The sequence below is a fragment of the Aphelocoma coerulescens genome, chromosome 17 (assembly GCF_041296385.1).
Source record: "Aphelocoma coerulescens isolate FSJ_1873_10779 chromosome 17, UR_Acoe_1.0, whole genome shotgun sequence".
In the NCBI taxonomy this organism is placed as follows: Eukaryota; Metazoa; Chordata; class Aves; order Passeriformes; family Corvidae; genus Aphelocoma; species Aphelocoma coerulescens.
In genome coordinates this window covers 10,831,072-10,849,499 of record NC_091030.1, presented here as the reverse complement: position 1 = coordinate 10,849,499, position 18,428 = coordinate 10,831,072, and the positions used below count along the sequence as shown (strand labels likewise).

Sequence of the window (18,428 nt, the reverse complement as noted above, 5' to 3'; positions counted from 1 at the left end):
GGAGACCTTGGCTGTCTGTGGGTGTGCAGTTCCCAACCATTGCACACCACCACTGACATGTTCCCTGGGGGCGGGGAGAGGGCAGGTAATTACAGCATGTGTGTTCAGAAGGAAAAGGCATTTAATATCCCATGTTCCTTGTTTTAATAACACAGATGGCTCACTATGAAACATCTTCCTTAAAAAAATATAACTCTGTGACCTGCATCCTTGCTGCAGTGGCAGAGCTGGAGCAGCAGCGTGCACCTTCCCACTGCTCTGGGGAAAGGTCCCTGTCCCACCTGGTGGACAGGGCTTGTTCCTAGGGCTGGGTCAGAGAAGTTCATGGCTGAAAGGGTCATTGTCTGGTTACAGCCAGGGTCACAAAGCAGAGAGGTGCTCTCCTCAAGCTCAACCCAAAATGCCATGAATAGAGGTGGACATCAATGCACGCTCAATTCTGCTCCTCTGTGGACCAGGTCTCCCTCACCTTCCTCATCCCAACTCCCTGCATGTGCTCCCTGGGCCCCACCACCTGAGGGGAGGTGGCAGCATGCCAAAACATTGTCTTGAACACTGAACTGAAGCAGCAGAAGAGCTAAAAATAATTTGGGGAAGAACTGTGTTGAGCTCCAAATGAGGTGGATTGTTTATTCAGGAAACAGTATCTCAGGCAGAAAGCTGTAAGGAACCCTTTGGTGTCCTACCCTTTTCTACAGTAATTTGAATGGGAAAATGGCTCAACTCTGACAAAACCACTTGAATTCTACCTAAGCCTGTTTAAAAGTAAAATATCACAGCATATGGAAATATTTGTTTGGAAGGGGAGGGACACACAAGCACATGACAGTGACAAAAATATCTGTCACTGATGGATGACATGAGGGGTTTGAACCAGGCTCCTGTGTTATGTACAGCTCCAGCCTGTCCCTCCTGCCAGCTGCTAAAGGCTTGCCATAAAGCATTGCTTTTATCTGCCTGTCTTACAGAATCCTTTTTGCTTTGGACATCATCTGACTATGCCAGGGTCCGACCAAACCCTCATTACCTGCTGCTTCTAGGAACCGGATCTGTCCTATCTGCCAGTCAGCAGGCACAAGGGATGGCAGGAAGATTTTGGAGTGAGCAGATGTTGTATTAGATCCCTTCACGGTTCCTTGTGGATGCACCATCCCATAGGCATGCAAAAATGTCACTTCACTTCCTCATTTTGGCTAAAGATGAGAGAATGTAATGTCCTCTTACTAACTAAAGGTCAAGAGATTGTTAGTGTAAATCCAGGTGGCAGAGCAAAGACTCTATCAACATTCAGTGCAGTGAAACGTGCATTGCTCTAGTTCGTGTTGTGGTTTACATAATTCTTCACTGTTATTTTCTTTACTCTGCAGTTTGGGGTGCCACTTTGGTGATGTCTAACACTGGGCCTTGCTCACTGGGTGATAGCCCTAGAGCCTGTGATTGACATGTTGAGCTATGACAAGAGCATCTGACCCTGGCCATGGCTGGTGAGAAACATCAGACCTGTGCAAGGAGCTGCAGGCCAAGGAGAGGTGCAGATCATTTCTGACTTTAAGGTCTTCACACGTACAACTGACACCATGCTATCACTATATCCAAGCAATTCATATTTAGTTCTTGAGGTATGAGAAAAACTAGCTTAAGACTGCAAATGGTGGCTGTCGCTTTGACAAATACTGCAGGCCAAATTCATTAGTGAGCTTTCAGAGAGAATTGTTTCATTTTCCCATCATAAGTAAACAAAGAAATAGCATTTCTATCACCTCATTTCAGAATGTACCTGCTGGTTCTGGGGCTAATTATCATGTTCTTTCTGTGATGGAAAATAGCCCTACAGCATCTTAATGCAAAATTTGGTTTTCAGGAAAAAACGGTTTTCTGAGGACATAAAAATGTGTTTCATTCTTTCTGAGTAATTGGTTTATATTTGAATATAAATAAATGAGAAGCAAGTATGCTATCTATTTCATAGCATTTGATGTACAATCATTTATACAGTGGGGCCATACTCATAAGTTTCTTTTATGTTATTAAAAATACTGATAAAACACTAGACATTCATTTGTTACACCACTTCCAAGTGCACGGGAGAATGAACAAATGTGTTTTCATTATAAGAGGTAATAATAATTAAGAGTGACAGAACCTTATCCTCAGGATCTTCCTCCCAGCAGCAGTTTGGCTGATAAAAAACCAGAAGTTAAGATAAGGCAGCAATTATTAAGACAAATCTTTTGAAGGGCTGTTTGAACTCCTGTGTCCAGCAGATAATCTGATTTTACAAGGTGCTCCAAGGGGGGAGGCTGCATGGGAAGCAGTACCCAGGTGCAGGCCTTTAGCCCCTTGCACTGGCATTTTTACCTCTAGCCATTTCCCTGGTCTCTTCTTCTTTTGTTTGCTACAGCTGTGGCACATAAATCAGTCTCCATTCTGTCTCACTGACACCAAGGAGAAACACAACACAAACAATACACAACACCAAGCCCCAAATGTATTAATCTTTTTTTTCCTCCTTTTTTTTGTGATCCCTTTCACCTATTTTTTGGGGGGAGATTCAAAAATGGCTATGGGCAACTCTAATTCTTCCTTCATAAATATTAGATGCACACAGAGCATGAATATTTGAGTAGCTAATTCTGACTTAGGTGAATCCAATTGCTAATGGCAATTCATTTTTCCTCAGTGACATTCCACCAATAACCAGTGTGAGTGGGACACGATGATGCAGTTTGGAGCTGGAAAGCAAAAAGGAACGAAAGTTCTGACTAGTAGCAAAAATGCTTTATTGATCTGGTCCTCAGGTGGGACTTGGGACTGTGCCTCCTCCCTTACCTTGGAAAGAGTTTGAGCAGGGAGATCTGTGCTCAGCAGTTACGTGTGCATCTTTAAAAACAAAATAAGGGAAGAAACTTTTAAACTGATTTTTATTATGTCATTGAGATACTGCCTCTTGATGTGTTGTGCCCTTTGTGGTGTCACCCACATGATGTGCAAACTGCAGTGGGAGAGACTCAGTTGGTGCCAGCACCCTCCCCTTGGGATACACCATGTCCTTGCTGCTGGGCAAGGCCTGTTGGGGCTGTGGAATGGCCTGTTCCTCAAGGTAGGTGAACCCACCTTGCTGCACAAGGGCTATAGGGACGTGCTGAAATGGCAGGATGGGGGTGGAAATGGGCCTGTCCCATTTGGTGATACCAGGTTATCTGTAAAACTTTATGTCCAAGGCATAGAAAAGAAATGTGATGTTTCTGGACCTGGGGAATGGCAGTGAGTAATCAGATGTGACCAGATGAAACCTCAGCTGAGGTTCACGTTCATGTTTACATGGCCCAAGAGACACCAGCAAGTATCTATCATTTTATATTAGTCTCGAATTTGCTATTACTAGATGGATACTTTATAATCCATTGCTAATACTTACACACATTTGTCTGCTGTAGCATGGGGCTGCCCTTGCATGCGCTTTGCACAGGAAAGATCCCACTGGGTCTCTGAAATCACCACGGAGCAGCTCCTCTGCCAGGGCTGGCTGTTTGGGTTGGCTCCCTGTGTCTGGCCAGCCAGCTGGAGGAGCCAGGACGGCAACAATCTGTCACCATCCCTACAGAACAGCTCTCAACCTGCAGAAGCCAAAAACCAGTGCAAAAGGAGCCTCTGCCATCATCCTTGCGGTGTCCCTCTGCCAGGCAGCCTGGGCTCCAGTTCCACAACACTAAAACCATCGAGGCTGTGCTTGGCTGTCCCTGTCCCTGGGTTCTCCCGCCTGTGAGAACACTGGTGCTAGCCCCAGGACACAGAGAACACATTCTCAGTCTGCAAAAGCAAAGAAAGAACTGCACACTGAGGGAAAATCCTGCTTAGTTTACAGGTTGCTTTTATTTACAAATATACTGAAGTGTAATCTCTCTCTTTTTTTTCTTTTTCTGTTTTTGTTTAGACTCTGTGTGTGTGTGTGCATGTGCACATGCACGTGGGAAGGAACATGATGCATGAGAAACTCATGGATCTTAGCTGCCAGCAATGGTGGCAGGAAAAAAAATGAAATGAAATTTAAAAACACTAATAAATAATTTAATAATGACAAATAATTAAATAAAAAAAATTCCAATCTACATACATTATGGTGGTTTGTTTCCAACAGAGGAAAAGGAGCAGCGAATCTACAGTGAAAGGAGCTGGTTAAGTATGAGAGAGCACAGTCATATTTTTTACAAGTTAAACAAATTGTAACAGACAGCTACAAAATACTACATTTCGATAACATAAATACAGAATATATAAATATACAAGTAATACAGCCATACACAGCTAAAAAATAGGGTGTTCACCTAAAAACAGAGTTCCCAATGCAAAGTATCTGGCAGCCCCTTCACAGCTGCTGCTGAACAGAACCAGGGTGCACCAAGCTAAGGTGATCCAGGCTGCAGCCGTCAGGAGGGAGAGCCATCAGTCAGATCGGCCTCAGAGAAGCAAGACCATGTTGAAAGCCCACCAAAACCAAAAGACTTCAGGCAAGCAAATGCCCAAGCATGTCCCTAACCAAGGAGCACAGGTGCCTGAAGCCCTGGCCATCTGGCTGCCCTGTGCCCCTAGGCCACAGAAGGGGGGCTATGGAGGGACCTGCATGCTAGGGAGAAGCTACTGGTCAGAAATCCGTGGGGTGAGTTGGGCATGTGGTTGTGTAAAGCATGATCTGAAGCACTGGGACTCTGGGTACTGCAGCTCCAGCTCCCACAGCCGTGTTGTACTTCAGCTGCCTCTCAGTCCTTTCACTGCTGTGACCGAGCTCCAGCTTGTGGGAATCCTTCCCTTCCTCATGATTCTGCTGTTCATTTCTAGTGACTTTCAGGGAGAATCAGAGTTCTCATGACAGGGCTCACAGAGGTGCTCTTGTAAACCCCAGCTTGCAGCATCCCAGCAGCATCCCAGAGCTGGGTTCCCTGGAGCACCTGAGGCAGTGGCTTGGGATATACCTCTGACCCTTAAGGAAACTGGAAGGGAGTCCTGAGCACAGTAGGAAGAGGGAAGTGGGTTCACATCATCTCCGGAAGGTTTGCTGGCATGAAGGACCTTCCCCATGACATGATGCACAGCGAGGTGGCTGAGCAATGGCCCTTCAAAGGACCTGGTAATGATCATCTGAGTTATGCAGGGTGGATTTGAAAAATCCACTCAGCAGCTGCTGTGAGACTAACATGAGCCACATCTCAGGCACAGTTAGCTGCGTCTGGGCCAAGTGATCTGGATGTTTTTGATGAGAGTTTAAAGAAGAAAAGAAGATCAAAATGCCCAAGATGTTTCAATATAAGTGAGTGGAACCCCTACCATTTATTTACAGCAACATAATTGTCTTTAGTATTGTGACTGTGAAACGTTTGCCACGAGCCCCAAGGTTTGCCCCACACTGCAGTGATAAGGAGGGTCTGAAAATAGCAGCAGAGGGCAGGAGTCATCCCCTCAGCAGCCAGGCATGCCCAGGGAAGGTGCTGCTGCTGCTGCCCGTCCCACAGCCCAGCTGGGACCCAGCACCAGACAGCTCAGTGACTGGTCATGAATGCTGGGAACTCTCTGCCACCGCCACAGACCTGCAGCTGCACAATAAGGACCTCTGAGCTCGTACCCAGCATATTCAGTCTGATCTCACAATCACCATTTTGATACATTATTGAGCACACTGAAACCTAATCAATCATCTTTTACTTAATTGCATCGTCACCACTTTAGCTGCACATGTATTCCTTGATTAGCCAAAACAATATGATGGAAACACCATGAAGAGCTCACTTGATGCATTTGTATTAGAGAGGGGTTAATTTCCTAGGGAAAATGATCACTGTAAGGTGCATGTAATAAACTGCTGTCATGACCTCTAGCCTTTGAGCTCCCATATGTGCAATCATTGTTTGTGGTTTCCACGGAAGTGCCAGATGCTAAGAATTTTTGGCAAGAGTTTATCAATTTGACTCAATGTAAGATATTACTGTGATATGGCCCATTAAACATTTTACGTTCACCTGATCGGGGACATTCCCTTGACAATAGAAGAGTAAAGCAGAAATCAAAGAGGTCAGAGGTTGCTGTATAATTTCTTACTGCAAGGTCCCAGGTTAAAACCACAATGATCACACTCCAGTAGAATAATTTATTCCACAAAAAGAAAGTGACATTTATTTTGCTTTAATGAACTTTGGCCTTTGCCAGCTATAGCAGGCCCACTGGAAATCCTTGCCTATGCATTCCTTCCCTGGACCAGCAGCAGCCCACCATGGCATAGAAAATGTTACACATGCCAAGGGCCTGAACATGTACATGGTATGTAGCTTCAAAGGTGGCAGAACACGGGGCAACAAACAGCTAAGGCATCATCATACGACACACCAAGGGAGAGGAGACAGTATGTACAAGCATGAAAAAAAAAAAGTGGCAGTCATCAAAAAAATCAGCAAAAAATTATGGTTACTTCGTTATAAAATAGGATGTCTGATTTTTTCCTTGGAGATGGATTATTTTTCAACATCCATCCCAGATGCAGAGGTAGAGTTGGGACAAGGCAGTTCTCCAAACTGTAGGTCACATTATAGTTCTCATATGAGTCCCTGTAAACACCAAAAATGCCATTTTGATCCTGCCAGTAATGAGATATGAAGCAAGGCTGTGCCTGTGTGAGGAGTCTACAAACTGGTATGTCTGAGAGGCTTTTCTATGACTGTGAAGTAGCACAGCAGAAGTGAGGGGAGGGAAACGATGAATCCATCGAGATCGGTGGTGACAAATGACAAATGTTTACATGTGCCATATGAAACCTGCTTGCTTCTGCCCTGCAAGCAGTGAGGATCACCTGAGTTCTTTATAGATGTTTGCTACCATGCAGAAAGAAAGGAAATTGTTATTTATTTTGATACACAAGAAAAGGGAAAAATAATTGAACAGGATGGGTAAGAAAAGAAAATCCTTTCAATCTCAAAATATATCCAGGGGTTCACAACCCTCAGTTGAAACCACATCCCTGCCAGAAAGTAGGGAATGGTCACTAGGCAAAGCATATGGACACAACAGACCCACCTCCCTGGGGATGGCAGCAATGGGAGCCTACACAGAGAGGGACAGGGATGGGGACAGGGGTGTCCCCTGGAACCCTCGCAGAGCCACCAGTCCCTCCCCTGACTGAGGCTGTGTGCAGCAGACAGGGGCTCTGCACCTCAAGCAGTGGGACAGTGGTCTTTGGCCTGTGCTCTGCCCCCTGCACTATGTGCACGTGCACACACACACACGCACATGCACAGCCTCCTCCACGGTGCTCTCGTTGTCTCTGGAGTGAGAACCCATGCACTTACCCTGCAGATAAAACTTTGCTTTCTCAAGAAACCTCCAACATGCTCAGTCCACATTTCCATGCAGGACTCCCCGAGGCTGAGGCCGCAGTCCCCCCAGCGGGGCTGCTCCCTCCCTGGGTGCTGAGGTTACAGGGGTCCTGCTCTGGCCTCCCCCTGCACAGGAGACCCACGCTCCCATAGAATGTGCCAAGCCCCACAGGGACACTGTGACGCTGGCCTGGTACCAGTCCTCAGCCTGAAGGAGTTAGATTAACCAAAGCTTTGGACTTGTTTTTCAGCTATTATGGTCAATATATTAAAGGTATTTATTTAAGAAAGTGCCTATCCTGCCAATCTTTCCCCATGAGCTCTATTTTGAACACACCCTATAATTACTGATATTACCCTGGCAAATATTCCCCATGAAGTTTTCTCCACTGAGAGCCATGACTGTACTTGTCTGTTTCTCCACATTATAATTATCACCAGGCAATATTTATAGCTATACTATTATTACTTATGATATTTTATGCCCTACAAAAATCTATATGACATATGCTCAAACTTCAACATCAGAGACAGACTTCAGCTGGGACATCCCCTTCAGTTGGTGTACCTGTTCCTCCAGCACTTGCACTGATCAGTCAGCTGGCACCATAGCCAGGAGTCCTGGCAGCGGGGGATTTACGGGACGTGGTAAAATTTCAGCTCAACATACCTGAACTTCCCATCGTAATTTCTTTCATAGTTTCCTGTTCCCAGCTGGTGCACATTTCAGGACTTCTGGTGTTTCAGGCTAGAACTGTGTATCCTCAATTCTTGCTGAGGCAAGGTAACTAAAGGAGTGCTTAATTATTCCAGATGGACAATAGAGAACAGCACATTTATGCCTCATGCAAAACAGAACAGAATGAAAAACACTTGTTTGCCAATCATGGTCTAGACTTGAAATTTGGCACTGCAATACCTACAAACAAATGTAAATGTTTTAATCTCACACCTCAGAAAAAATTAAATAAATTTGTCTTGTAAGCACCTTTAGTTTTAATTATTTAAGATCAATACTAACCTAAATGCCTCTGCCCCTAACATGCATCTCCTCTCCAGGGTCATAGACCTTTCTTGTTCTGAAATCACTGGCTTTCTCCACAAATACTGTTAACCAGTTTCCTCAGTATCATATGCATAAGGGCTATAAACTAATGAGCAGATCTAGGTTATGTAGAAAAAGTGTAGAAAGGAAACAAATGTTGAACGTCACATTTACATTAACTTCTCACAGTTCAAATGGCAATTTATCCACAACATAGTATGAATCATGCAGTAAGAAAAGGAGGAATCTCCAGTTTCTTTGATTTATTTGTCATATGGTTGACTGATGTCAGTATCAGTGGCTTAAAAAAAAAAAAAGTTTAGACATCCAAAAGAAAGGAAGAGAGAAAGGAGGAAAAGATCTAGCTTTCCACAAAATCCATTTCCTTTAGGATGATGAGCTCAAACCAAACCAGATCAAAGGCTGAGGACGAGCAGGTTCTTCTGTTCCTTCCATGCTTGTCTCGTGGTCTGGCGCAAGCTGGGAATCAAGGGTATGGGACAGGTGGATGTGTTTTTTTCTCTATATATGTATGTATGTAGGTATTAAAATATATATACATACATACACATATATGCAAACAGAGACAGTCTTCCTAAAAAAATGCTCTTTGCAGTCCAGAGGCAGCAGAGTCACTGTGAAGGAAGAGCTGGGCAACATATGGCTGTAGAGTCTGCACTGGAAAAGTCACTGGCTAAACACACGCCGGCTGTTAGTTTTCTTTATTTTCATGAGGCGAAATAGGAGCTCTGCATAGAGTACAGCCTGTCAATGGGGTTTCCTACTCTAGCCTGCATGGAGTTAACTTCGGAAGAGGCAAGAAAACAGTCGCTCAAGCTAGTTAAAGAGGTATCACTGTCGATATCATGAAAAATGGAGTCGTTTCCTGCAAATGAAATGTACATGTTAAGCTGGATGCTGCGCAGCCAGGGGAGGACACAGTACACATGGATGCTAACATGCTGCACGCTGCAGCAAACGGGAACACTCCTGGTTCTGTAGTCACATGTTAACCTGCTTTGGCTCTAAGGGTCTGACCTACAAGGAGGAGGGCTTGGAATCAACCCACAGGGGTCAACTGGCAGCAATGCCCCCAGACTTGCCAGGATTTAATTTCAATTTCAGTAAGCAGCACATAACAGAGTCTTGGCTGACAATGGGAGCAAATGGTGCTGGGGAGGAGCAGGTCCCCAGCTTCTCCATGGGCTCTGGCACTCATGGGAGCACTGGGACTGACAAGAAAGGTGGACCAGATATCGAGTGCCCATGACAGGGAAGCATGGTCTAAGAGCCATAATCACACTGGTCTTCATATACACACAAGGTAAAAGTCCTACCAGTGTGACAGGACCCAGAAGAGACCCAGCTTCCCTGGCCTCAAGTGAGATACAGTTGTAAATATGCTCTCCTTTGAGAAAATTCCACTCTTTTAGGGCTGGTTTGGAACAGCACCTTTTATTTCTCTTAGCAACTAAGATTTCAGCTTACCTCAACACTGAAGGCACCAGAAAAAGCTCTAGGTCAAGTCCTGGGGGCTCTGCGAAAGTGTTAGTCTGCTTCTTTTTCCTCACAGACTCATTCAAAAGGGCTTTGTGCCATCCCCTGCACTCCTTTTGGAGCACAGAACCTGCTTCCCAACGAGTTTTACTCAGATAGCCAAGCAAACCAACAAAACCACAAGCCCCCTAATGCTCAAGGGCACTTAATATGTCCTCAGCTCCTTACAGGACCTCCCAAATTTCCTGGTGTGCACCACAGACTTGTCTCAGTGGCAAAAGTAATGACACAGACTCAAAGCAGATTTCCTGTTGGCCTGTGCACGCTGTGCTGGGGACACTAATGCGCATGTGAGCCTCTACAGTGAAGTGCTCCTGGTCAGCAGAAATGAGTCTGAAACAGGCCCTTGTGGGCTACCGCAAGGCCGAGAATCACAGTCTGAAAAATCCTCTGACATTCTTTTTAAATGCCACACTGCAATTGTCCAGAATCAATAATTGAGCATTTAGTGCTTGTAATGCGTTTGATGTGTGGTCAAGCAATCGTGAAAGCAAACCGTCATCTTGATTTGGGACAGAGAATAAAACTATGCAGGAGAAAAGTCCTGTGGTAACCCATCTCTTAGTAGCTCAAGAACTGTTCTTTAACAAATCCACGCATCCAATCTGAGTGGTCTTACAGAGCTGCTTATTCATTTTGTAATGAATAGATTACTTCTCTTTATTGAAGGCACTTTTTCCTCAAAGCTTCTAAGAAAAAAGGAAAAATTTGTGAGGGAGCTAGAATTTGGTACTGTTTATTTTTCAGTGTCTTGGACAGTGGTTTTAAAAGTGGAGCTTGGAGAGGTGCTTGCTTTATCATTAATCAGAATTATACTGTGAAATAGTTTTGAAAGGTGTCCAGAGCTTGCAATGAGCTCTGTTCTACCCTCTTATGTGTACAAGAAAATACACACATAAAACTGACTGGTACAAATTCCCTGGTACAAATGCCAGAAAAAATATTCTAAAAGCCAGTAATGCTGCTGCCCCTGTGGTGTGTGATCCAGCGCACGGACCCAGCTACTTCGGATGTGGCAGAATGAGGCATGCCTTACCATAGGGGTTCATGTGGTCGCCTGGCATTTGTGGAGGGGTAAGACCCTGCTGAAACGGGTCTGTGCCATAACTGCTTTGCTCCATTGCTACAATCTGCTGCTGTGGTGGTGCAAGTGGTGTGTAAGATGTCATCATCCCTTCCATTCGGTTGGACATTACTTCTGCAAAGCAAAGAGGAGGCACAGTTACTGCTGGGGCAGAATCAGTGGCAACAATGAACCCTAGCAAATGCAGTCAGGGGTATCCTGTCAGTCAGAGAAACTTTCCAAATTTTGTCCAAGTGTAGAACCCTGAGCAATAAGCTGAACAGCTTGTAATTTCTGACTACATGATTTCTGGAGTTCCTAGGTGCTTGACCCTATCCTCCTAAAGTCTGTGTACTGTGTATGACAGAGCCCAGTTATTCTCTAACTTCTGATGGTCTCAGTTTTTCTGCCCTGGGTAAAGTGGAGGATTTGAGGCTGCAAGGTCTTGGGAGCTGGAGATCCTCAAAAGTACCCACAGAGCAGCAGGGCAAGCCCTGGTGCCTCTGTGCAGTGCCTGCCCCAGGGTCCAGCCACCTCTGGGGGCACAGGAGGGACTCCCTGTGCCTCAGCTGGGGCAGTAAAGCTGATGCCCATGCAGATTCCCAGCTGAGCACCGTGCCCCTTACTGCAGTAGAAAACAAACTGGAGAATCTAGCTGGAGCAAGCCTCCTGAAGATTTCCTCCAGTGCATTTCCTCCACATGGTACATTTCTTCTAGAAACGAGGTAACAGCTTCTGCGTGAGCCCCTCTGGGGTCTGATCCCACCAGGAAAACTTGGGGTAACCTGGTGTAAGCACACAGGTACACCTTTGTGTCCATCCTCTGCTGATGGCACATGTCACTCACAGACCTGTGTGCACCCTGGATTGCTGTATTAAAGTATCATGTGGGAAAGACACTTCCAAACAATGGCAGATTCTTTCTCTCTCACTTCGCTTTATCACAAATCCCCTACCTTGTCCTAGTCGCTGCGAGTTCTGTTGCTCCTGCTGCTGTTGGTGCCTTCGTGCTAGCTTTTTCATCTGAAAAAAGCAGAAAAACAGAACAATCTCGTGGCTCCAAATGCAAAAATTTTGTTTCCTTACAAAACTCTCTGCAAACATCTTATCAGTTGATACGGACCATTTATACTTACGCACACACTGTTGTGGGTTCAGTTTCAATTCTAAGCTTAAACATTTCAGTTTCTAGTTCAGATTTGCATGTAAAATTTACTCCCAACCCTGAGTTGCTTTGAGCATATGAATATAATGTTTGTGTCCTGAAGTTGCCTTTCTAGTGTGGATGTAGAGAGCAGAGCAGGCAGAACACAGACAGCTCAGCCATGGGACTTCTGCATGTGTGAGCTGCATGTGGGGAAAGGGCCCATGTTGAGGCACAACCTGCATTTGACTTTTGATAATGTGACAAACAGCCTACCTTTGCTCTTTGGTTTTGAAACCAGACCTGGACGACTCGCACGCTGAGCCCTGTTTCAGCTGCCAATGTTTCTCTGACCTGCGGGAGGAAATGCTTAATGATGCAATTTTTCATAAATTAAAAAAAAAAAAACCAAAAACGAATCAGTTTTGTTAAGAGGAGAATTTGTACTTACAACAAAAACTGCATGTATAAAATTACTTTTAAAAATTAATCATATCTTTTCATAGTGTTGTCAAGTTCTGCCCCTGATGGCACTACCAGTTCTGTAACTACTGAACAAAGAGTCTGAGCTGAGGAAAATGACACTAAGTCATTTCTTTTTTTTTATTTTACCCACAAAAGACTTCTCTGCAAAAAGAGTGCTCTGCCTTCACCCCAGAAGAACTGCTATTGCCCCAGGAAGGGGCAGGGCTGTCTGGGGCTGTGGCCTGGTGTCAAGGCTGACTCAGTCCCTGGTGAAGCACCTACCTTTCTACAGGGTTTAGAAGACACTTCAAAGGATGCTTTGAATGCTCGTCTCTGTTGTGTAGTAAGTATTGTTCTTGGTCGTTTAGGTCTTCTTGGGTCCTTCCCATCATCACTTCCTTTTCCTTGGGTTACTTGGCCCTTGGTGGGCTTAACATCTCCATCTTCATCATCACTTTTGACTGGTGAAAAAAGGATATATAATTGCACTTGTTCCACCAAGAAAACAGGATGTTTGAGAACTGCTCTTCAGTCAACAGGTTCAACTATTGTCCCATGGTTATTTGAATACCTAAAGCAGCTGTGGGCAGGAAGAGACTATCTTAGATCTGTGTGCTCTGCCTAAATCAAATGCCACAAAAGCATAAAAATGTTTGCAATTTTTAATTTAGGACATGGGACTGATCAGGGGATGGAAACTCAGAATATGCTTCAGTATTTCCAGGAATCAGGCACAGAGAGACTTTGTGCCTTTCCAGGATCTCTTGGTCCTGTGTGCTCACCTGCTCCAATCTTACCACCAGATAAACACCTTCACCTTCACAGCTGAACTCCAGCTTCTCCTGAAGCATTATCTGCAGACAGGTACTACTGCCTGCACTGCTACAGCAGCAAAACAGCATAAAGCAAGTATTACACAAGTATCTCAAAGCCCACCTAACTAAATATAGTGCAGATTCCAGTTACTGAAAATTGTTTTGAATGTTTTGAAGCTCCAGAGATAATATTAAATATAATCTTTGTCATCTCATTTCCACTTCCCCCAGAAAACATCAGTAATCTTCCTCTGTGCATTAAAATGTGTCTGTATGTGCAAGCACAAACTTCTCTTTCTCAGTAAATACATACAAGTATCTATGTGCTTCTGCAGACCAAAGAGTTTCTTTGTAAAGAGATTCTTTGTATTTTCTATCATTAAATTCTGAATACTCATACAATCCGGTGGTATTACGTGTTCATATATTGTCCTGGGAAATCTCAAGCACAGTGGCAAAGGTTGAGGGGTAAATACATTTCACATTTTGTTGTGAAACTCAACTTTTCAACTTTTTATTTGAACAGACTACTGATTTTTCTTCCAGAAAACACTACCAAGTATTACAGGGACTTCAACACGAAGAAACACACTGAAATTTTTATATACTAAAGGACTACATTTGGGGAATCAACAAATTAGACTTTAATTCATTTTAGGGTCTGATTATTATTCACCTAGCAGTCTAATCACCTTTTACTTTAATAAGCATCTTTGGCCTAATGATTAAAGAGAAGTTCAGTCATTTTAATAACCATGACATTATTAACTTTCCAGCATGCCTTTTCTAAGGAAAGGTTTGTGAGGATTAATACTGCTCATTGGAGAGTTACTTTTGTGTCCAGTGGATAAATATTTGATTGAAGCAGGACACATTCTCAGCCAGGGCTTTGCAGATCATGTGCTCTCACGCCGACCCCTGGGAGATCGGTGTTTTCAATGTGTTAGACAATGGGAGACAAACGATTTATTTAATTTGTCAGCTTGTTTTTCAGGTTTGGGTTTGGCTAAAAGAGAATAATGAGGGGGAAAAAAAGCATCTCCAGGAGTAAGAAACTCCCCTTTGTGCCAAAGGGAAATGAAATTGAAACCAAGACTAGTTTGTGCTACTGTGGTAGCTCCTCACTGATGGTCACAAGCCAGATCTGGTCCTGAAGAGGAGCCCACCCCTGCTCAAAGCTGATGCCAAATACAGCTGCCAGCACCGGTTGTGTGAGTGAGGACAGCAGTGGGGGAAGATGCCTGTGATCAGCCCCAGCGTGGGGGACAGCCTCGCACAAGCTGGTCGAGAGGGTTTGGCTGGACATGAGGCAGGTGCACAGCAGGTCACTGGAGCTGGTTGGGGGGAAGGTATGCTGACAGCCAAGGAGGAAACTAAAGTGCCTCAGGCGTGTTCACCGAGAGCCCAGACCCTACGATGCGAGATTTACTGAGCAGAGCACTCCAGGTCCTGCAAACGCGGCATGGCAATAACTAAAACACTGCTCTAAGAATGGCCCTGGTCCCATGCATTGCTGAGTCTGCAGAGACCTTTGTCCTGAGGGATTCCTAATGCAGAAATAAAAATTTTAGCAATGTGGAGAATATGACTCTCAGATTAGAGATTAAGGATAATTTTTGCTCCCAGTTAAAATGGAGTAATGCATTTTCCCATAAACCAGAGGCAAACATGTAATTTGTACATTTAATGGTATGGTAACTGTTGATTTTCCTGCATATTTTCTTGGGAAAAAAGTGTGTGATTTTGATGGCACAAACCCACATCTCAGTTACTTTTAGATTCTCTTCAGTATTTCTATATTGTATTTGCAATCTTTCTTAAAGGTACATTTGTAATTGGCAGAGAGATTCCTCTCAAAAATCATATTACTGCTGTGCTCATTTCCCTAATTTAGTGCTGAAATTGTATGTGCATAAGATCCCCTGAAAAATATATTAAGTGGATTAAAGAATGCCTGAGGAGAACAGCATACTTATGCCTCACTTGAGTGAGGCCCCACATAGCTAAATTCAGTCCGATTCACACTTTATGATCTTATAGAAAAACACTTCGATGAAAGCAAAAAGATTTTGTCTTTTACTAAGCAGGAAGTTAAGGGAGGGAGTCAGGTTAGGGAAAGCAGACTGCCAGTAGGAATGTTTTCAGCTGGGCCTGCAAATTTGCACAGGTGGCACATGCATTTGGATAAGGTGGATGTGAAAATGAAAGCACTTTTCTATAAAAAGCTCTACAAACTCATGCAGCTTCTCTGGTCAGAGCAGGTGTGGAAAAAGCTCACCTGAGTCTGAGTCGTCTGGGCTGACCGAGCTCAATAAGTCTTTCTCTTTCTCATAGTCACTTTTGCAGAGCAGCTGACCTTCCTTGAGGACAAACTCGTCCCCTTTCCTCAGCTGGCGCTCGCACACGCAGCAGCAGAAGCAGCTCAGGTGGTACACGCACTCCAGGGCTCGCATCACAAACTCCGTTGGAGCGATCTTCTCCATGCAGCCGCTGCACTTGGCAGCAAACAGCCTGCAAGGAAGAGACAGCACAGTCAAAGGGAGCGTCAGATCATACCCCGTGTGGATCTAAGTCAAGCAATATCTGCACAGATCCACCTGGCTCATGCTTCTGCATCCTTAGGCTTGGAAACGTCATAGGCATGCAATTTTTTCAAATCTCAATCTGTTTGGTCTTGAGATTCCCTAAATCACCTTTGCTGGACAAAGCCCACTAAGATCTGTCCTTATCTCAGTGTTTTTTTCCTTTTCAAAATAAGAAAAAAATTGAGCTCCCGAAGTTGGGTAATTGCTCAAACCCAAATGTATTTTAATTCACCTTTTAAAGGAAGGACCAGCTAATGCTTTGTTTTATGCAGGGTCTCTGGTTTCAGCACTTAAGCCCTATTCTGAAGAGATTTCATGACTTCCCATTTTTGGTATTGTCTGTCTCTGAGGAGGCTGATAAACACAGAAATGAGCATGCAAACTTTGTGCTTTTGCTGAGGCAAAGTCAGCATGTGCACATGCACACACGATTGTACACGTGCAATCAATAAAGAGAGGAGTGAAATAACACAGCTTTTCTTTGGATGTTGAGTTATTCCAGAACAACCTGTCTCTGAAGGAAGTACTGTGCATTTTAAATGGTGTGAAACATCCTTTGGCAGAGATAGGCAGTGATACAATCTGTCAAACTACCAGTATAATCACAGACCCTAGAACACACACTGTATCCAGACTAGTTCTTATTAGTGCTCTATAAACCCTGTCTTTCATCCGTCATTAATTTTCTAGGCTTAAGTTAGAATTATTTAGATTAATTTTATTTTGCTTTTCTAATGGCAACTGGGAATCTCCCTAAGTGAGATTTCAGAAAAGGGCTGCCTCAAATAAAGACGAATTGCTAAGTTACATCCCTGTGTCACATGGTGTGCTGGTGATTTGAAATTCAGTGTCTTTTATGGCAATATATCACAGTGCAAGGTGCATGAACATTTACATTTCAGCAAGGAAATGAACACCACTGCATCAGTGTGTTCACAGGAAAAAAATTAGATTCTGCCTTTTAGCATGGGGTACACTGCCTTTTTTTTTTAATCATCAAAACTATAATTTTTCACAAAAAAAAAGGCAATTGTCTTTGATTTTAGAAGGTTAAGACTACAGTAGTTATTCATTCCTCCAGAGCCTCCATTTTGTCTGAGCTGAGAAGTGCAGGAAAATGGCAGTCACGAGCTCTCGGCAAAGGGCTGGAGTCAGTGGGCAGGAGGGAAAAGCAAATGCCAATACGGTTGCACACGACATCCAGAAAACGGCAGAGAGACGGCAACTGGGGTGTTCCCCAGCTGCACCTAGGAGTGACTGCCCTGGCAGCCTGGCTGCCTCAGCGCACATCTTTGCACGACCACAACCTCAAGGTAACAGCGGTGCAAGGCAGACTGACTGGCTCTTTTTCAGGCATGTAATGAATTAAATCTATCAGAAGGAAACTGATGCCACACAGGACGCTGGGCACTGCCGTGAACAGGCCGGCTTATTTCATACACTCCATTTGCTTTGTCCACAAGGTTTTCCTCACAATGCTTTAGCCAGCAAATTCCTAAGCAGAAAATATTTTTATCGCTACACAATTTTATATCCGAAAGGATTAATACACAAAGAGGAAAAAAAAAGGTGCACTGAAAAAAGTTGTTTCTATTTAACTGCTTAAACCTATTAGACTCATTTAATCAAGCCTGGCCTCTCTGTTCGAGGGGGTGTCCTTAGGACGGGGCATCCCTGGAGATCTCAGGAGCGGCAGAGCTGGTGCGAAGGCATTGTCCCCCCGAAGCCACCCCCACTCTCCCGTCCCCGCTGGCCGCGGCCGCCGGGAGGGACGGGGCGGCCCCGATGTGCCGGTGCCCGGTCGTACCGGGACCGCGGCGGCTCCGGCCGCCTCCGGGCTCCGCCGCCAATCGCGTGTCCTGTCACAGTGCCGCTGGGCTGGGAAACGTTCAGAAACGGGCTCCAGGGACCCCGCCCTGCCGCCACCGCCGCGGGCAGGTGCCCACCTCCCCACTCCGGCGAGGGGAGAACGGGGAGCCTTCCCCGGGCGGGGTCTGGCGCCGGGGAGCGGCGATGCAGCCGGAGCCGATGGGTGGAGCGGGCCCGGCGCTGCGGTGCGGGCGCGGCGGCCCGGGCAGGGCTGGGATTGGCCCTGACGGGGCTGTGATCGCTCCAGGTTGGGCTGCAAATGCCTCCAGTTGTCTTCCAAGCAAACCGCATGATATGCCACCGTCCAGTGACAGTGGAAACACAAATGTAACACAGTTTACAGATAATTTCAAGACGAAAAGCCCAAGAAAGCATAAATCCCCTGCACCTTCCCTCAAACTGGGACACGAAAATAACCTCCTTGTCCTGTGGAGTGTGTTGTTTCCCTGACCAGCACCTTTGCTGTCATACTGCCTTAGCGACTGTTTGTGTTTTTTCTTTTTCTTCAACATAAGTATATCTAACAC

At 45.0% G+C, this 18,428-nt stretch overlaps 1 protein-coding gene across 1 annotated transcript in view; it reads right to left on the bottom strand.

Annotated features, from left to right (window-relative positions):
* Positions 1-3,875: 3,875 nt before the first annotated feature.
* LMX1B (LIM homeobox transcription factor 1 beta) overlaps positions 3,876-18,428 on the bottom strand; it is an 89,984-nt gene continuing 75,431 nt past the window's right edge. Inside the window, exons 3-8 of the mRNA XM_069032018.1 lie at positions 15,726-15,958; positions 12,915-13,093; positions 12,444-12,521; positions 11,980-12,046; positions 10,997-11,158; positions 3,876-9,289 (exon numbers count right to left, since the gene is read on the bottom strand). Coding sequence (XP_068888119.1) covers positions 9,132-9,289; positions 10,997-11,158; positions 11,980-12,046; positions 12,444-12,521; positions 12,915-13,093; positions 15,726-15,958 — 877 coding nt within the window. The 3' untranslated portion in view covers positions 3,876-9,131. The remainder of the gene's footprint in view (positions 9,290-10,996; positions 11,159-11,979; positions 12,047-12,443; positions 12,522-12,914; positions 13,094-15,725; positions 15,959-18,428) is intronic.